Source organism: Nannobrachium achirus (assembly GCF_963921795.1).
Source record: "Nannobrachium achirus genome assembly, chromosome: 7".
Taxonomy (NCBI): domain Eukaryota; kingdom Metazoa; phylum Chordata; class Actinopteri; order Myctophiformes; family Myctophidae; genus Nannobrachium; species Nannobrachium achirus.
The window spans coordinates 71,491,417-71,510,268 of record NC_137816.1 but is presented as its reverse complement, the minus strand read 5'-3'; the positions used below and the strand labels follow the sequence as shown (position 1 = coordinate 71,510,268).

At 42.8% G+C, this 18,852-nt stretch overlaps 1 protein-coding gene across 1 annotated transcript in view; it reads right to left on the bottom strand.

Moving 5' to 3' along the window:
- The window catches only part of LOC308288961 (transient receptor potential cation channel subfamily M member 1-like), a gene marked incomplete at both ends in the record, with an annotated part of 88,908 nt that overhangs the window by 4,080 nt on the left and 65,976 nt on the right, over nt 1-18,852 (bottom strand). The window contains 10 exons of the mRNA XM_080730434.1: nt 58-165; nt 496-603; nt 774-827; nt 966-1,153; nt 2,291-2,696; nt 4,336-4,590; nt 5,241-5,373; nt 9,253-9,452; nt 11,522-11,666; nt 12,476-12,496. Of these exons, the coding sequence (XP_080586560.1) occupies nt 58-165; nt 496-603; nt 774-827; nt 966-1,153; nt 2,291-2,696; nt 4,336-4,590; nt 5,241-5,373; nt 9,253-9,452; nt 11,522-11,666; nt 12,476-12,496 (1,618 nt within the window). The remainder of the gene's footprint in view (nt 1-57; nt 166-495; nt 604-773; nt 828-965; nt 1,154-2,290; nt 2,697-4,335; nt 4,591-5,240; nt 5,374-9,252; nt 9,453-11,521; nt 11,667-12,475; nt 12,497-18,852) is intronic.

Below are 18,852 nucleotides of genomic sequence, written 5' to 3'. Positions count from 1 at the left end.
GTGAGGTGATGACACCTGGTATCACCAGAGAGGTGATGTGATGACACCTGGTATCACCAGAGAGGTGATGTGATGACACCTGGTATCACCAGAGAGGTGATGACACCTGGTATCACCAGAGAGGTGATGACACCTGGTATCACCAGAGAGGTGAGGTGATGACACCTGGTATCACCAGAGAGGTGATGTGATGACACCTGGTATCACCAGAGAGGTGATGTGATGACACCTGGTATCACCAGAGAGGTGAGGTGATGACACCTGGTATCACCAGAGAGGTGATGTGATGACACCTGGTATCACCAGAGAGGTGAGGTGATGACACCTGGTATCACCAGAGAGGTGATGTGATGACACCTGGTATCACCAGAGTGGTGACGTGATGACACCTGGTATCACCAGAGAGGTGATGTGATGACACCTGGTATCACCAGAGAGGTGATGTGATGACACCTGGTATCACCAGAGAGCTGATGTGATGACACCTGGTATCACCAGAGAGGTGATGTGATGACACCTGGTATCACCAGAGAGGTGATGACACCTGGTATCACCAGAGATGTGATGACACCTGGTATCACCAGAGAGGTGAGGTGATGACACCTGGTATCACCAGAGAGGTGATGTGATGACACCTGGTATCACCAGAGAGGTGATGTGATGACACCTGGTATCACCAGAGAGGTGAGGTGATGACACCTGGTATCACCAGAGAGTTGATGTGATGACACCTGGTATCACCAGAGAGGTGATGTGATGACACCTGGTATCACCAGAGAGGTGGTGTGATGACACCTGGTATCACCAGAGAGGTGATGTGATGACACCTGGTATCACCAGAGAGGTGAGGTGATGACACCTGGTATCACCAGAGAGGTGATGTGATGACACCTGGTATCACCAGAGAGGTGATGTGATGACACCTGGTATCACCAGAGAGGTGATGTGATGACACCTGGTATCACCAGAGAGGTGATGTGATGACACCTGGTATCACCAGAGAGGTGACAGCTTCTATAGCTGATGTGATGACACCTGGGCTCTGATGGCCAGAGAGGTGAGGTAATGACACCAGGGCTCTGATGGCCAGAGAGGTGAGGTGATGACACCAGGGCTCTGATGGCCAGAGAGGTGAGGTGATGACACCAGGGCTCTGATGGCCAGAGAGGTGACAGCCCTGTTCTGATCAGCACCAGCTTAGTTCCAGGCTTTGGTGCCACCAAGCCTATAAATGTTAGCTGAACATCTCCTCATGATGAAAACTGGCAAGTTTGGGAGCGTGTCGCTATTTCCACAAGTCATCTTTTCGACAACCTAACCCTAACTCTAACCTCCGTGGGGTGAGTAACTCCGAACCATCATATCCCACGCACTCTGAACTTGAAATGTCCGTCCATGCATTTATCTCATCCAGGCTGGATTACTGTAACTCACTTTTTACCTCTCTCAATAAAACATCCATTGACAAATTGCAGCTGGTTCATAATGCTGCTGCCAGGTTACTCACTAGGTCAAGAAAGTCATGTCACATCACTCCCATTCTAGCCTCCCGGTACACTACAGGATCCACTTCAAAGTCCTCACTTTTGCTTTGAGAGCAATTCATGGCCAAGCCCCTATCTCCATCTCAGAAATTATCCGTCCCAACCCTACCACTCGCTCACTCAGATCTGCAGATCAGCACCTCCTTGAGGTCGAGATTTCCCCCAACATTTAACCCTTACTGTCTTTAAGACGGTAGAGAACTGATAGTGGTTGCTACTCTCTTCCCTTGGCGCTGTAGCTTTGCATGAAGACGCCGTAAATGGAAAATACTAGGGGTGTAACGATATAGTAACTGTATTGAAATATTGATTTTAATTCATTGAATTGAATCGTATCGTATCGCCATGAATGAACCAATATCGTCCATGTATCGTAACGTCAACCATGCTTCGTGATGCGTATCGTATCGCTATTAAAATGTATCGTTACACCCCTAGAAAATACCAGGGAGGAATTTGTTGATGACCCCCCGAGAAATTCGTGTACAATAACTAAAATAAAAACTCTTGATCAACTTCATTTCTTATGTTTACCAACGTGACTATATTCTGCAGTCTGTCATGTGAAGCTCAACCAATACTCCAGCTAACACCACTCCCAGATTTGTTTTCCACCAATTGCGCCTCATTGGCTAAGGGCCCTTTGTACTGTCTGCGGCAGAAATATGTGGCGGAACTCACTCTATACATAATGAGGATAACATAGTGTGTTCTGGCCTTTCAGTCGAGCCCACAATGATACCAACCTGGTGTTGGGGAGGCTCCTGCAGTTGATTGGTCTCTGTGTCCTGGTGTTGGGGAGGCTCCTGCAGTTGATTGGTCTCTGCGTCGCAGGGGGAGATCAGGATGTCGACACTGGAGATGGACTTGGAGCGCTGAGCCTTGACCTCCAGCCTGTCCCCGTACTCCTTATGCAAGAGAGAGTCCTTATGCGAGCCAGGACTGCTGGTCAGAGTGTCCTTATGCAACCCTGGGCTGCCTGTCACAGTGTCCTTATGCAAGGCTGGGCTGCCTGTCACAGTGTCCTTATGCGAGCCAGGACTGCTGGTCACAGTGTCCTTATGCGAGGCTGGGCTGCCTGTCAGAGACCTGACGCTGGGCTGTCTCTGAGGACTCCGCTGACCTCTGACCTCGTCGCTGTCCAGATGGAAGCTGCAGGAGGAAATCAGGTTATAAAACTACGCACAGAACTTTAGGAAACCTGACTTCGGTCCCTTATATCTCCCCTTTAATAATACAGCTTGTTAGCATCTGGCATTCGTGGAATGAGCAACACAGCCAAACGTGTGGGTGGGTGGTGCCCCACTAAAAAAATGCAATGGGGCTTTTAAGCTGTGACATCATTTTGTTGCCAGACCCCCAAGCAGATTTATCGTCAATATGGGCAGTGCTGTGTCCCTCGCTGTTTCAACAGATCCCAGACAAAAAATAACCACTAAAGTATAATTCTACTTTCCTGTCAACGAGAAGACAAATGATCTTATAGTAAAAAGACTCACGGGCGCTGGTGCCTCGTTGGCACCAGGATTTCACCTCCACTTACAAAATGATGTCAGATTTAAGAGGCCCTAGTGTTCTGCTGGTCTTCATCTTTAAGAGGCCCTAGTGTTCTGCTGGTCTTCACCTTTAAGAGGCCCTAGTGTTCTGCTGGTCTTCATCTTTAAGAGGCCCTAGTGTTCTGCTGGTCTTCACCTTTAAGAGGCCCTAGTGTTCTGCTGGTCTTCATCTTTAAGAGGCCCTAGTGTTCTGCTGGTCTTCACCTTTAAGAGGCCCTAGTGTTCTGCTGGTCTTCACCTTTAAGAGGCCCTAGTGTTCTGCTGGTCTTCATCTTTAAGAGGCCCTAGTGTTCTGCTGGTCTTCACCTTTAAGAGGCCCTAGTGTTCTGCTGGTCTTCACCTTTAAGAGGCCCTAGTGTTCTGCTGGTCTTCATCTTTAAGAGGCCCTAGTGTTCTGCTGGTCTTCATCTTTAAGAGGCCCTACTGTTCTGCTGGTCTTCATCTTTAAGAGGCCCTAGTGTTCTGCTGGTCTTCATCTTTAAGAGGCCCTAGTGTTCTGCTGGTCTTCATCTTTAAGAGGCCCTAGTGTTCTGCTGGTCTTCATCTTTAAGAGGCCCTAGTGTTCTGCTGGTCTTCATCTTTAAGAGGCCCTAGTGTTCTGCTGGTCTTCATCTTTAAGAAGCCCTAGTGTTCTGCTGGTCTTCACCTTTAAGAGGCCCTAGTGTTCTGCTGGTCTTCACCTTTGTTGCTTGGAGCATTGAATGATTGCACTCTCCCACAGTAATAAGGAAACAAAAAAAAACATATTGGCCATTTTTACACTTTCATTTTAAACTCTGTGTCAGGGAAGCCCAAAACCACAGAACGCCAACATAACACTATTGAAGGCCTGCCAGGCCATTTTGGCATTTTTTGGGGGGCGCTACCCACACGTTTAGCTGCGATGCTCATTCCACGAATGCCAGATGCTTACAAGCTGTACCTCGTTGTAAAGGTGACAGATCTAATCTAACTTTTTGTGAGTAGTAGTCTTCAGACTACGGGGGAAGCTAGGGACTGCAGCTTCCACTGTGGTCTGAAGACTCACCTCTTCAGACTCCACCCATAGCATAGTTAGCCAGTAGAGAATGTATAGTTAGCAGTTAGTACTAGCTTCCACCGTGGACTGAAGACTCACCTCTTCAGACTCCACCCATAGCATAGTTAGCCAGTAGAGAATGTATAGTTAGCAGTTAGTACTTTTATCGTTAGCGTAGCGTAGCGTTAGAGACTGGTATAGTTAGCAGTTAGCTTACCGGTAGAGACTGCACCCGTCGGCGCTGTTGACGCTGCTGTGTCGCCGCAGCGAGTCGGCCTCGCCGAAGGACCCGCCCCCGAGTGGGCGGAGCAGCGTGGCTGACTCCGCCCCCGCCAGCCTCTCCAGGGAGAAGAGCATCCTGGAGGAGAAGTCCTCCATCTGAGTGAGACGAAGGTCTACGGTCTGCAGGCAAGCCTTCATGTGATGTTCTCTCTCATTGACCTCTTCTAGACGCATAGCCATGTTCTCTACCCTGTTAGAAACATTATAAACATTATAAACATTATAACCTCCTCCAGACGCATAGCCATGTTCTCTACCCTGTTAGAAACATTATAACATTATAAACATTATAACCTCCTCCAGACGCATAGCCATGTTCTCTACCCTGTTAGAAACATTATAACATTATAAACATTATAACCTCCTCCAGACGCATAGCCATGTTCTCTACCCTGTTAGAAACATTATAACATTATAAACATTATAACCTCCTCCAGACGCATAGCCATGTTCTCTACCCAAACATTATAAACATTATAAACATGGTGGAACATGGAGGAGAAGTCCTCCATCTGCATGAGATGGAGGTCTACGGTCTGCAGACAAGCCTTCATGTGGTGTTCCCTCTCATTGACCTCTTCCAGACGCATGGACATGTTCTCTACCCTGTTAGAAACATTATAAACATTATAACCATTATAAACATTATAAACATGGAGGAGAAGTCCTCCATCTGAGTGAGATGCAGGTCTGCGGTCTCTTGCTGACCTCCTCTAGACGCATAGCCATGTTCTCTACAAAATGAACAGATGATTAGAGGAACAGATGATTGGCTGTGGCAGCCCTGAAGGGAAGAAGATTGTTGTATCATTCGTATATTATTATTATTGTTATTCTTACCTCTCAGAAGTGACTCTGATTCGCTCGTTGTTGGAAGACTGAGTCTCGTCTTCCTTCTCTCTGAAATACTCCTCCACGCACTGCTCTTCAAACTCATAGAGACTCTTCAGTTCTTCTGGGTTTAGAACCAACTCTGTTTAACACATTAAACAGCTCTGTTTAACACATGAAATACTCCTCCACACACTGTTCTTCAAACTCATAGAGACTCTTTAACTCTTCTGGGTTCAGAATCAGCTCTGTTTAATTAAAACATTAATACTGATTAATGTTTAATACCAACTCTGTTTAAAACATTAATACTGATTAAACACTGTTCTGTTTAAAACATTAATACTGATTAAACACTGTTCTTCTGGGTTCAGAACCAACTCTGTTAAAACATTAATACTGATTAAACACTGCTCTGTTTAATTAAAACATTAATACTGATTAAACACTGCTCTGTTTAATTAAAACATTAATACTGATTAAACACTGCTCTTCAAACTCATAGAGACTTCATTCATTATGATGCCTCTTCCTCCGCTGCAGTTCCATGTGAAACCCTGATACAGTGGTAAATCAGCCAACAACCCACTCCCTCTCATGGTAAATGAAACAGTGGTAAATCAGCCAACAACCCACTCCCTCTCATGGTAAATGAAACAGTGGTAAATCAGCCAACAACCCACTCCCTCTCATGGTAAATGTCTTACATTTGGAGTACTTTTCCATGCTCTGACGTCACTGTGATGTCAGCGGAACCACACTAACAGAATCCCTTTTATGCCCATACATGGAGATCCCCGATGTCATCAATATTAAGCCCATATCTAACAGGACTTCATATGGGAATGCCCATATATGGAGGCCTCATCGGCCACATACCACACTAACAGAATCCATATGTGGTCAAGACAGCCCATAGGCTATCTGTGTGGCTGGTTCTACAGACATGGATCGCCATGTATGGGCATAAAAGGGATTGTATGATTTCATAGACGTCATAGGATTTTCACAAAATGAATAAGTGAGTAAGCATGTTTGGGCTCTCACAGCATATCTCCACATACAGTACATGGATCCCCATATATGAGTACCAGGGGTCTCCATATATGGGTAACTGGTCTGATATACATCACTGGCCAGGCGACCTTGAGGTCTCATGTCGCCCTGAGGCGTCTTACTAGTTATAATAATAATAATAATATCTTTCGCAGTTCTCTCCCCCCCCCTCCCCCCCTGCTTTATAATATAACTATAATAACTAGAAATACTGTTCTTACGAAACAGTGTGGGCTCGCTCGTGACTATATTCTGCAGCGTGCTAACTGTGCTAAGCTCAACCAATACTCCAGCTAACTAGACATAATATAATTATACATAATATAAGACATATATAATAACTAGACAACAATAAATCAAATAAAAACTCTTAATCAAATAAATTGTTCTTCATTTCTTATGTTTGCCAACGTGACTATATTCTACAGCGTGCTAACTGTCATGTGAAGCTCAACCAATACTCCAGCTAACACCACTCCCAGATTTTTTTCCACCAATTGCGCCTCATTGGCTAAGGGCCCTGCCTTTGTACTAGCCTGATTTCAGACTCTACGCTGGAGCTTGAGTCTGAAGTTGTCCCTATTCTATTTGATTACAAAGGGGAGAGGATTTGAAATTTGAAATTCCCAATCACAAGAGATCTGGTGGGAGGGGTTGTGTTTGACTTGTGTACACAAAACATTCCCTCCTCCCCCTCCCCTCTATGAAATGCACCAAACAGGTCATTGTCTTTGATGTTTCATTGATTAGAGAGAATCACTAACGAGCTATCGACACTTGTAGTTGTAGCTCTTCTGAAGATCAAAGGAGGCAATTAAGAACTCTGGTGAGCCACCCCTCCCTCCACTGTTTCTGTTGATTTTCAAAAGTTAGACCCACTCCTCCTCCGTCTTGCATTGATTTCATTGGTCGGTTAGCCAAGAAACCGATAGAAAGAGACGCGTCATATGACACCTCCAGACCAAGAGAAGCAGTCCACTCAGAGAGTGGACGGGTCTATTGGCTGGAGCCAGGCAACCTTTGTACTGTCTGCGGCAGAAATATGCGGCGGAAATATGCGGCAGAAATATGAGGCGGAACTCACTATATAATTATCTCTCTCTCTAGGAATATGTGGCAAAATATACGACTGAACTCATTATATATTTCCCTCCAAAGGTGACGTATTAATTGTCATGTGTAGCTCAACCAATACTCCAGCTAACACCACTCCCAGATTTTCCACACCTCAATTACACCTCATTGGCTAAGAGCCCTGCCTTTCTACTGTCTGCGACGGAACTCAAATACAATCATGCCACCTCATTGGCTAGTGGCTCTGCCTTTCTACTGTTTGCGGCGGAAGTATGCAGCGGAACTCACTCTATAAATAATGAGGATAACATAGCCACCTCATTGGCTAGTGGAGGATAACATAGCCACCTCATTGGCTAGTGGCTCTGCCTTTGTGTGCTTGTAGATATGCTGTTTTCACTAGTTGTGTGCGACAGTCTTGTATGACGAAGCAGGGCTTTGCTTTACCAAAAGACGTACACATTTGAAACTTGGAGATTTCTGCCCGACAGTGACGATATCTGAACTGTCGCTGGAGTAGTGGGAACGCCACCGTCGACCCCTGCAATGTTGTGGCCCTCGGCTTGGTGCCCTAGACATAATTCAATGTTGTGGCCCTCGGCTTGGTGCCCTAGACATAATTCAATGTTGTGGCCCTCGGCTTGGTACCCTAGACATAATTAAATGTTGTGGCCCTTGGCTTGGTACCCTAGACATAATTCAATGTTCTGCTTGGTACCCTAGACATAATTCAATGTTGTGGCCCTCGGCTTTGTGCCCTAGACATGATTCAATGTTGTGGCCCTCGGCTTGGTGCCCTAGACATGATTCAATGTTGTGGCCCTCAGCTTGGTGCCCTAGACATAATTCAATGTTGTGGCCCTCGGCTTGGTACCCTAGACATAATTCAATGTTGTGGCCCTCGGCTTGGTACCCTAGACATAATTCAATGTTGTGGCCCTCGGCTTGGTGCCCTAGACATAATTCAATGTTGCGGCCCTCGGCTTGGTGCCCTAGACATAATTCAATGTTGTGGCCCTCGGCTTGGTACCCTAGACATAATTCAATGTTGTGGCCCTCGGCTTGGTACCCTAGACATGATTCAATGTTGTGGCCCTCAGCTTGGTACCCTAGACATGATTCAATGTTGTGGCCCTCGGCTTGGTACCCTAGACATAATTCAATGTTGTGGCCCTCGGCTTGGTACCCTAGACATAATTCAATGTTGTGGCCCTCGGCTTGGGACCCTAGACAAAATTCAATGTTGTGGCCCTCGGCTTGGTACCCTAGACATAATTCAATGTTGTGGCCCTCGGCTTGGTACCCTAGACATAATTCAATGTTGTGGCCCTTGGCTTGGTACCCTAGACATAATTCAATGTTGTGGCCCTCTGCTTGGTACCCTAGACATGATTCAATGTTGTGGCCCTCGGCTTGCTACCCTAGACATAATTCAATGTTGTGGCCCTCGGCTTGGTACCCTAGACATGATTCAATGTTGTGGTCCTCGGCTTGGTGCCCTAGACATGATTCAATGTTGTGGTCCTCGGCTTGGTACCCTAGACATGATTCAATGTTGTGGTCCTCGGCTTGGTACCCTAGACATAATTCGGACCTTGGGGAAAACTATTTGGGGACCCCTGAACTATAATAATAATATCTTACGTAGTCCTCTCTGGTCGTCTCCCTCCCCCTCTGTCTTACGTCGGCATCGGCAGCAGATCCTCTTCAGCAGGATGTAGAGGTGATAATAACTATAGTAATAATAACTATAATAACTATATAATAATAATATCTTACGTAGTCCTCTCTGGTCGTCTCCCTCCCCCTCAGTCTTGCGGCGGCAGCGACAGCAGATCCTCTTCAGCAGGATGTAGAGGTGATAATAACTATAATAATAATAATATCTTACGTAGTCCTCTCTGGTCGTCTCCCTCCCCCTCAGTCTTGCGGCGGCAGCGACAGCAGATCCTCTTCAGCAGGATGTAGAGGTGAGGGAGGATGATGAGGGGAGGAGGAAGGACAGGCCGGTCGTGGAAGGTCATGATGAGCTGGTAGCGCTGGAACTTCCAGATCTGGTTGGACACCGACTTCACCTCGAAGAAGGTGTTGCTGTGGCAACGCAAAACAACAACAAGCTTCTCTTTCAGAGGAAGTTAGAAAGGCAGGGGCTGACATTTCTAAAAGGGCCTTTTGGTGAAAATATCGGTGCTTGATACCACACTGAACTAAGCATAATCAAGACAATATGTGGCGTAACAGCATGGATTTCTACACAGAGAGGGCAATTCTTTCAACATAAGATTTTGCGTCGTTCGAGTTCAGGAGAGTTTGGACCAGGCAATTCTCTTGAATGCTGCCTTCAGGTATGGCATGGAAAGAGAACATTTCTTTCACCATAGTAAAAACTGCATTCATGGCCTGGAGAGGTGCCTGGTCTGTATCAACACCATTGACCCTTTGTCAGCCTTCTGATTGGTCCCTGACTGACCAACCAGCAGGCTCAATGGTAGTGGATTGGGAGACAGGATTTTAGTCCAACCAAGAAACAACAACCAATGGGTGCGAAGACGGGCTCAACCATGGGCGGGTCTTGAGTAAAAATTGGTAAAAATCTAAAGGGTCTTACTTGAACACAGCGATCAGCAGGTTGACCCTCATATGGGCTTACTTGAACCCAGGACGTTTAAAGGGTCTTACTTGAACCCAGCAGGACATTTAAAGGGTCTTACTTGAACATTTATTGGGTCTTACTTGAAGACAGCGATCAGCAGGTTGACCAGAAGATAACAGTACATTTAAAGGGTCTTACTTGAAGATAACAGAACATTTAAAGGGTCTTACTTGAAGATAACAGTACATTTAAAGGGTCTTACTTGAAGACAGTACATTTAAAGGGTCTTACTTGAAGACAGTACATTTAAAGGGTCTTACTTGAACACAGCGATCAGCAGGTTGACCAGAAGATAACAGTACATTTAAAGGGTCTTACTTGAAGATAACAGTACATTTAAAGGGTCTTTCTTGAAGACAGGACATTTAAAGGGTCTTACTTGAAGAAAGTACATTTAAAGGGTCTTACTTGAAGACATCGGGACATTTAAAGGGTCTTACTTGAAGACAGCACATTTAAAGGGTCTTACTTGAAGACAGTACATTTAAAGGGTCTTACTTGAAGATAACAGTACATTTAAAGGGCCTTACTTGAACACAGCGATCAGCAGGTTGACCAGAAGATAACAGTACATTTAAAGGGTCTTACTTGAAGACAGTACATTTAAAGGGTCTTACTTGAAGACATCAGTACATTTAAAGGGTCTTACTTGAAGACAGTACATTTAAAGGGTCTTACTTGAAGACATCAGTACATTTAAAGGGTCTTACTTGAAGATAACAGTACATTTAAAGGGCCTTACTTGAACACAGCGATCAGCAGGTTGACCAGAAGATAACAGTACATTTAAAGGGTCTTACTTGAAGACAGTACATTTAAAGGGTCTTACTTGAAGACATCAGTACATTTAAAGGGTCTTACTTGAAGACAGTACATTTAAAGGGTCTTACTTGAAGACATCAGTACATTTAAAGGGTCTTACTTGAAGACAGTACATTTAAAGGGTCTTACTTGAAGACAGTACATTTAAAGGGTCTTACTTGAACACAGCGATCAGCATGTTGACCAGAAGATAACAGTACATTTAAAGGGTCTTACTTGAAGACAGTACATTTAAAGGGTCTTACTTGAAGACAGTACATTTAAAGGGTCTTACTTGAAGACAGTACATTTAAAGGGTCTTACTTGAACACAGCGATCAGCAGGTTGACCAGAAGATAACAGTACATTTAAAGGGTCTTACTTGAAGACATCAGGACATTTAAAGGGTCTTACTTGAACACAGCGATCAGCAGGTTGGCCAGAAGATAACAGGACGTTAAAAGGTCTTACTTGAAGACAATACATTTATAGTGTCTTACTTGAAGACAGTACATTTAAAGGGTCTTACTTGAAGACAGTACATTTAAAGGGTCTTACTTGAAGACAGTACATTTAAAGGGTCTTACTTGAACACAGCGATCAGCAGGTTGGCCAGAAGATAACAGGACGTTTAAAGGGTCTAACTTGAAGACAGTACATTTAAAGGGTCTTACTTGAAGACATCAGGACATTTAAAGGGTCTTACTTGAACACAGCGATCAGCAGGTTGACCAGTAGAATGTTGGCCACTAGAAGGTAACAGGCCATGATGGCGGGGGTCAGAGAAGCTCCGGGGATGCAGGGTGGAAGCTTCTTACCGTCCTCATCGAACATGTTGTCTCCACATGGAGCTGCAATACAGGATTACTATCATTTAGATCAGGCCAGGGACCCCCAAACTGATGGGGAGATGGAGATGGAGCAGGGACCCCTTACCTTGTAGGTAGGGGGTGGCGCTACAACATGTATTGTATATCTATGTATAAAATGGTGCTTCATGTGTATAAACATACCATGTTATTGTGCATTCCATACTATGCTATGGAAATAATATTTTATTTTAAACATGCATGTACAAGTGGCCATACCACTGCCATTTATAAACATACCTTATTAACCGAGAACCAGTGTCAATACTATCAGTCTGTCAATTGCACAACAATCATGTGTACAAGCTATTCAAAAGAGACAGAATCTTTTTTTTAAAGACAAATTCCATTTTTTATATTTATGTATAACATTGTGCTTCATGTGTATAAACATACCATGTTATTGTGCATTCAATACTATGCTATTGAAATAATATTTTATTTTAAACATGCATGTACAAGTGGCCATTTATAAACATACCTTATTAACTGAGAACCAATAGCAATACTAACAATCTGTCAATTGCACAACAATCATGTGTATCAAAAGAGACAGAATCATGTTAAAGACAAATTACATTTTTTCCTTTCTTTTAAAAGATAAATTTAAAAAATGACGATTCATATTTCTATTGTATGAATACATATTGATGATGATGAACTGAATACATAGTAGGACCACAAAATACAAGTTTTTTAACAGCATTGTGTAACTGTTTAAAATGTGTTACTATCTATCAATTAATACTTATACATTAACATAAAATGATATAAGCATAATGAATACTTACGGTTAATCTCCATAGCGTACACTGACAGCCGTCATGAAAAACACCAGGAAAAAATAGACAAGAGAACAGTAATAAAACAAACACAACCTGAAACACAGGATATTAATAAACATTATTAAGACAAACACAACCTGAAACACTAGATATCAATAAACATTATTAACACAAACACAACCTAAACCACAGCATATAAAACACTAGTTATGAATAAACATTATTAACACAAACACAACCTGAAACACTAGATATTAATAAACATTATTAACACAAACACAACCTGAAACACTAGATATTAATAAACACTAGAAAATAAAATTTCCAAGAAATTTTAAGTGTGCCTGTAGCTCGCTAAGTCTGTGCAACCTTGTGTAGCGGTTGGTGTTAGCATTAGCGTTACATTTTTTAACATTAGCATTTTTTGCATAAGCTTTAACATTATGGTTCTTCATATGACACCACCCACAGCCATTTCGACTAATTAGTGGCGTTTTGGCGCATTTTCGGCCGTTATCACGGGTCGCACTTTAACGACAGTTTTTTTTTAGAAAAAATTGTTTTGTGAGAAAAAAAAAATTGAGAAAAAAAAGTTTTTTGAGAAAAAAAGTTTTGAGAAAAAAAAAGTTTTTTGAGAAAAAAAAATGTTTTTGAGAAAAAAATTATTTTGAGAAAAAAAAATTTGAGAAAAAAAAATTGAGAAAAAAAGATTTTTGAGAAAAAAAAAATTTGAGAAAAAAAAAATTTTTGAGAAAAAAAATGTTTTGAGAAAAAAAAAATTTGAGAAAAAAAAATTTTTGAGAAAAAAAAAATTTGAGAAAAAAAAATTTTTGAGAAAAAAAAAATTGAGAAAAAAAAATTGAGAAAAAAAAAATTTTGAGAAAAAAAAATTTGAGAAAAAAAAATGTGAGAAAAAAAAATTTTTGAGAAAAAAAAATTTTTTGAGAAAAAAAAAATTTAAGAAAAAAAAATTTTGAGGAAAAAACATTTTTTTGAGAAAAAAAAATTTGAGAAAAAAAATTTGAGAAAAAAAATTTTGAGAAAAAAAAAATTTTGAGAAAAAAAAAATTGAGAAAAAAAATTTTTGAGAAAAAAAACATTTTTGAGAAAAAAAGTTTTTTGAGAAAAAACGATGACACCAGCCGCGAGTCTGTACGACAAACGGTTCATGAGTTATAGAGGCACTTCCTGTTTGGCGAAGGACACTTCCTGTTACAGAGGGGGCGGGGCTTAATCAATTACAGCTCATCCCTATTGGCCGGAAAAAGACCAAAGTTGTGTGTGCATTTTAAAGTTTAAATCACGTTGCTAGGCAAAAGTATGGCAGAGTTATGTGGCGCCAAAGTTTCTGGGTTTTTTTCGGAGTCCCCCATTCTAAGTCAATGGGGTTTTTGGGCGTCGTTTTTTGCGAATTACATCGCAATCGTATCGCAGATCGGAAAGAAAAGTAATAGCACACCATTCCCGGCCGAGCCGCACATTTTGATGTATATATTGCGGGGGTGGCGTAAATTGTGCGGCAGTTATTACGAGCAGAAATTTGCAAGAACATGACTTACTTACTTATTTACTGACTTAAGTATGGCGGATTACAATAAGTGTTTTGCCATTGCATGGCAGGCACACTTAATTATTAACACAAACACAACCTAAACCACAGCATATAAAACACTAGTTATGAATAAACATTATTAACACAAACACAACCTGAAACACTAGATATTAATAAACATTATTAACACAAACACAACCTAAACCACAGCATATAAAACACTAGTTATGAATAAACATTATTAACACAAACACAACCTGAAACACTAGATATTAATAAACATTATTAACACAAACACAACCTGAAACACTAGATATTAATAAACATTATTAACACAAACACAACCTGAAACACTAGATATTAATAAACATTATTAACACAAACACAACCTGAAACACTAGATATTAATAAACATTATTAACACAAACACAACCTGAAACACTAGATATTAATAAACATTATTAACACAAACACAACCTGAAACACTAGATATGAATAAACATTATTAACACAAACACAACCTAAACCACAGCATATAAAACACTAGATATGAATAAACAGTGGTGAAACTGACTAGTCAATATCTAGGCAAGGTCCGGGCCGTACTTAAAGGGGCGACCACCCATTTTCAATATTGAACTATGTCATTACAGCCCCCCCAGAAACCCCTGAGCACAGGTTCTGCCGAACAAATATGCTATTTATTTACAAACATGTTTAAAAAAAACAATGCCCACATGATAACAACACGTAATGGAGTGCTCGGTACAGCGTGTATATTGATCCTTTAGAGGTCGACGTTCTTACTTTGGGGACGCGGCGGGGAGATCTCCTCCATTCGTTTCCGTGCGGCGAAGCAGGGAAAAGAGCGATAGGGAAGCGGCGCCCGAGCGTGATTGAGTCCGCGATCCACGTACAGAAACCTAGTTGCTTTTAATCCAGTAATGGTGGTTGAGGTTGTTGTTCATTCTCTACCCCGTGGAGTGAAGGAGGAGTTGCTGAGCCAACCATGCAGCTAGAATGTAAGTGAACGGCGCGGCCTGCTGGAAACTACGAGGACTACACCCACTTCCAGAAAGGAGGGGGGAGAACATTTTAACCCTTTCAGATGGATCCAAGAAGACCCAGAGAACAACGGCCGATGGTTTTTTTTTGGATAATTATCATTTATATCAAAAGTCCGGGAAAGTACGAGCGGCGCACTGGGTGGTCCGGACAAGTACGGGCAAGTACGGCCCGGCTTAGAAAGTGTTAATATACCTTAGAGGAGTTGTGTGAAAAAAAGGAAAAAAAAGTCTCCCCCCCCTTCTGTGTTGCCTAGAACTGGAGGATTGATTTTGGGGTTTGTATTGTAAAGTACAGTGTGTGATGTCATCAAGTTGTACTTTACAATACAAACCCCAAAATCAATCCTCCAGTTCTAGGCAACACAGAAGAGGGGGAACTTTTTTTCTATTTCCACACAACTCCTCTAAGGTATATTAATGACACAGTTCAATATTGAAAATGGGTGGTCCTCCCCTTTAAGTACAATCTTGAAGTATTTGTACTTTACTTTTCTTTTCTACTCCAGTAAATCTCTGATACATTCACATCAACATCACATGAACTACACACAAATACACAATGTAACAGTGATTCAAGAATCCCATGGAGAAAAATGAGCTCACATTGCATCACGATATTGTGACGCAATGTGAGCCAGAATGTACAACAATTTACCCTTTATCAGACACTGCTTATCCACAGTGTGATTACAGTAAGCAATGACAGCACAAGGTCATACAGTAAATACATCATCAAATGCATAGAAATAGTCAGAGGATCACCAGTCTAAACCAATGGTTCTCAACCTTTTCAGTTTGTGACCCCAAAATAATCATATTTTAACTGGGGACCAGTTAAAGCTATACTGTGTAAGATGCTCAACTAGTGGTCAGTAGCCCTATAGCAAACCGCGGTCGCGTCCGCGTCTTTCGGCCGTTTTTCGTACCTTCACACCCCCGCGTCTGCCTCCACCTCGCCGAGATCTATCTTTAGCAGTTAGGACAATTTTAAGATTTGTTTTATAAAAAAGTTACATGGTATAACTTTAAAATATGACGAGCAACCTGACGAGCACTAAGAGTTGAGGCATTACATTTTGTAGAACACGGTTCTATTGTGAAATCAGCAGATCTACATGCTCTCAACGCCTCGCGTTATGAGCATGTAGATCTGCTATTTCCACAATTTCTGCCTCTAATATTTGACAATTTGGCCAATGTTTAATTTGTCATTTTAGAGCTATTAAAAAGTCCTTAAATTGTCACTTTAGAAATGTGCAGATACCCTCTATACACTTAAACTTTATGTTGGTTTGTTTACTGTTGAGGGAGAAAACAATGTTGCACATTAAGTTAATCATCTGGGGACCCCCCATAATCATCTGGGGACCCCCCAGAATAATTTGTGGACCCCCCTTGGGGGTCCCGACTCACAGGTTGAGAACCACAGGTCAAAACAATCTATAATCTGTACATTTAAAACTATACACATTAGTCATGGGTTTTGTTTGTAGTCCTACACCGGCCATGTTTGTAGTCCTACAGTGGCCATGTTGAGGCCCAACACAGATGTTTCAATGTGTCTGATTGGCATTGATGGAACTAATGTTCTAGGCCAATCGGATCGCCTGTTGGTCCTTGGTCCTCAACATGGCCGGTGTAGGACTACAAACATGGCCGGTGTAGGACTACAAATGAAACCATCTAAAATTAACCTCAGTCTACATAACATGTTATCTAAATGATCTGGTTTTTAAAACAGCGTTTTAAGCATTTTTTAGATTTAGGTTTAGTATTGTTATGTACTGTATTTATTTCTGTGTATTATGGACACCCCAACCTAAGTTCTTCCCAGTGCATGTACTGTACTTTTACACAGTTCTTAATTAATGCTGGGGATCGGCTCTGGAAGCTGTTCCCTGGTACCTCTAAAGGGTGTTCCCTCAGCTGTCCCCATGTGCTCCGGTACCTCTAAAGGGTGTTCCCTCAGCTGTCCCCCCCCCCCCCCCCCCCCTGCGCTCCGGTACCTCTAAAGGGTGTTCCCTCAGCTGTCCCCCCCCCCCCCCTGCGCTCCGGTACCTCTAAAGGGTGTTCCCTCAGCTGTCCCCCCCCCCCCCCCCTGCGCTCCGGTACCTCTAAAGGGTGTTCCCTCAGCTGTCCCGTCCCCCCCCCCTGCGCTCCGGTACCTCTAAAGGGTGTTCCCTCAGCTGTCCCCCCCCCCCTCCTGCGCTCCGGTACCTCTAAAGGGTGTTCCCTCAGCTGTCCCCCCCCCCCCTGCGCTCCGGTACCTCTAAAGGGTGTTCCCTCAGCTGTCCCCCCCCCCCTGCGCTCCGGTACCTCTAAAGGGTGTTCCCTCAGCTGTCCCCCCCCCCCCCTGCGCTCCGGTACCTCTAAAGGGTGTTCCCTCAGCTGTCCCCCCCCCCGCGCGCTCCGGTACCTCTAAAGGGTGTTCCCTCAGCTGTCCCCCCCCCCCCCCCCTGCGCTCCGGTACCTCTAAAGGGTGTTCCCTCAGCTGTCCCCCCCCCCCCCCCCCCTGCGCTCCGGTACCTCTAAAGGGTGTTCCCTCAGCTGTCCCCCCCCCCCCCCCCCTGCGCTCCGGTACCTCTAAAGGGTGTTCCCTCAGCTGTCTCTCCCCCCCCCCCCCCCCCCCCCCCCCTGCGCTCCGGTACCTCTAAAGGGTGTTCCCTCAGCTGTCTCCCCCCCCTGCGCTCCTGTGCCTCTAAAGGGTGTTCCCTCATCTCAAATGCATGTACAATTATGTTTTTAATCAAGGCTATTTATTATTAATTCAGCTTTCACAGATTTCCCCTCAATGTCCTTTCCTGCAATGGAAAAGCACCGCGGATGAAATTAAACTGAGTTAGGTTCATGAATCTTCACAACAACCACTTTGTTACTCCCTAAAACAAGGTCAATAACATGTTACATGTCAATAACATAACATGTCAATAACATGTTACATGTCAATAACATAACATGTCAATAACATGTTACATGTCAATAACATGTTACATGTCAATAACATAACATGTCAATAACATGTTACATGTCAATAACATAACATGTCAATAACATGTTACATGTCAATAACATAACATGTCAATAACATAACATGTCAATAACATAACATGTCAATAACATGTTACATGTCAATAACATAACATGTCAATAACATGTTCCTATGGCAGCCAATGTGTGGACTCCTGTTTAAAGTCTACTTAGCTCCGCAGCCTCTTCTGATTGGTAGATTTTTGGTAGTTCCTATTTTTCGCTAAAACTTCGGAACGGTTTGTCGGGAGTCGCCTCCTTGGACTCGGTTTTAAGGCCTGGTTTGAATCACTTGGTTGATATTTGCCCCGGATGTGGACAGGGGTGCGAGGGCCTGGTAATCGCTGCGTGCAGTTTTAATTGTTATTATTATAATTATTATCATTATTTTTATGACATGTTTATAATGTAGTTATGGTCCTGGTGGACTTACTATGAACCTTGGTCTTACGGTCTATGGAGTCATGTTTATAATGTAGTTATAATGTAGTTATAATGTAGTTATAATGTATTTATGGGTTAGGGTTAGGGTGGTCTTACGGTGAACCTTGGTCTTACGGTCTATGGAGTCAGCGAACACCTCTCCGTAGATCATCCAGTAACATGTTTATAATGTAGTTATAATGTAGTTATAATGTAGTTATAATGTATTTATGGGTTAGGGTGGTCTTACGGTCTATGGAGTCATGTTTATAATGTAGTTATAATGTGGTTATAATATATTTATAATGTAGTTA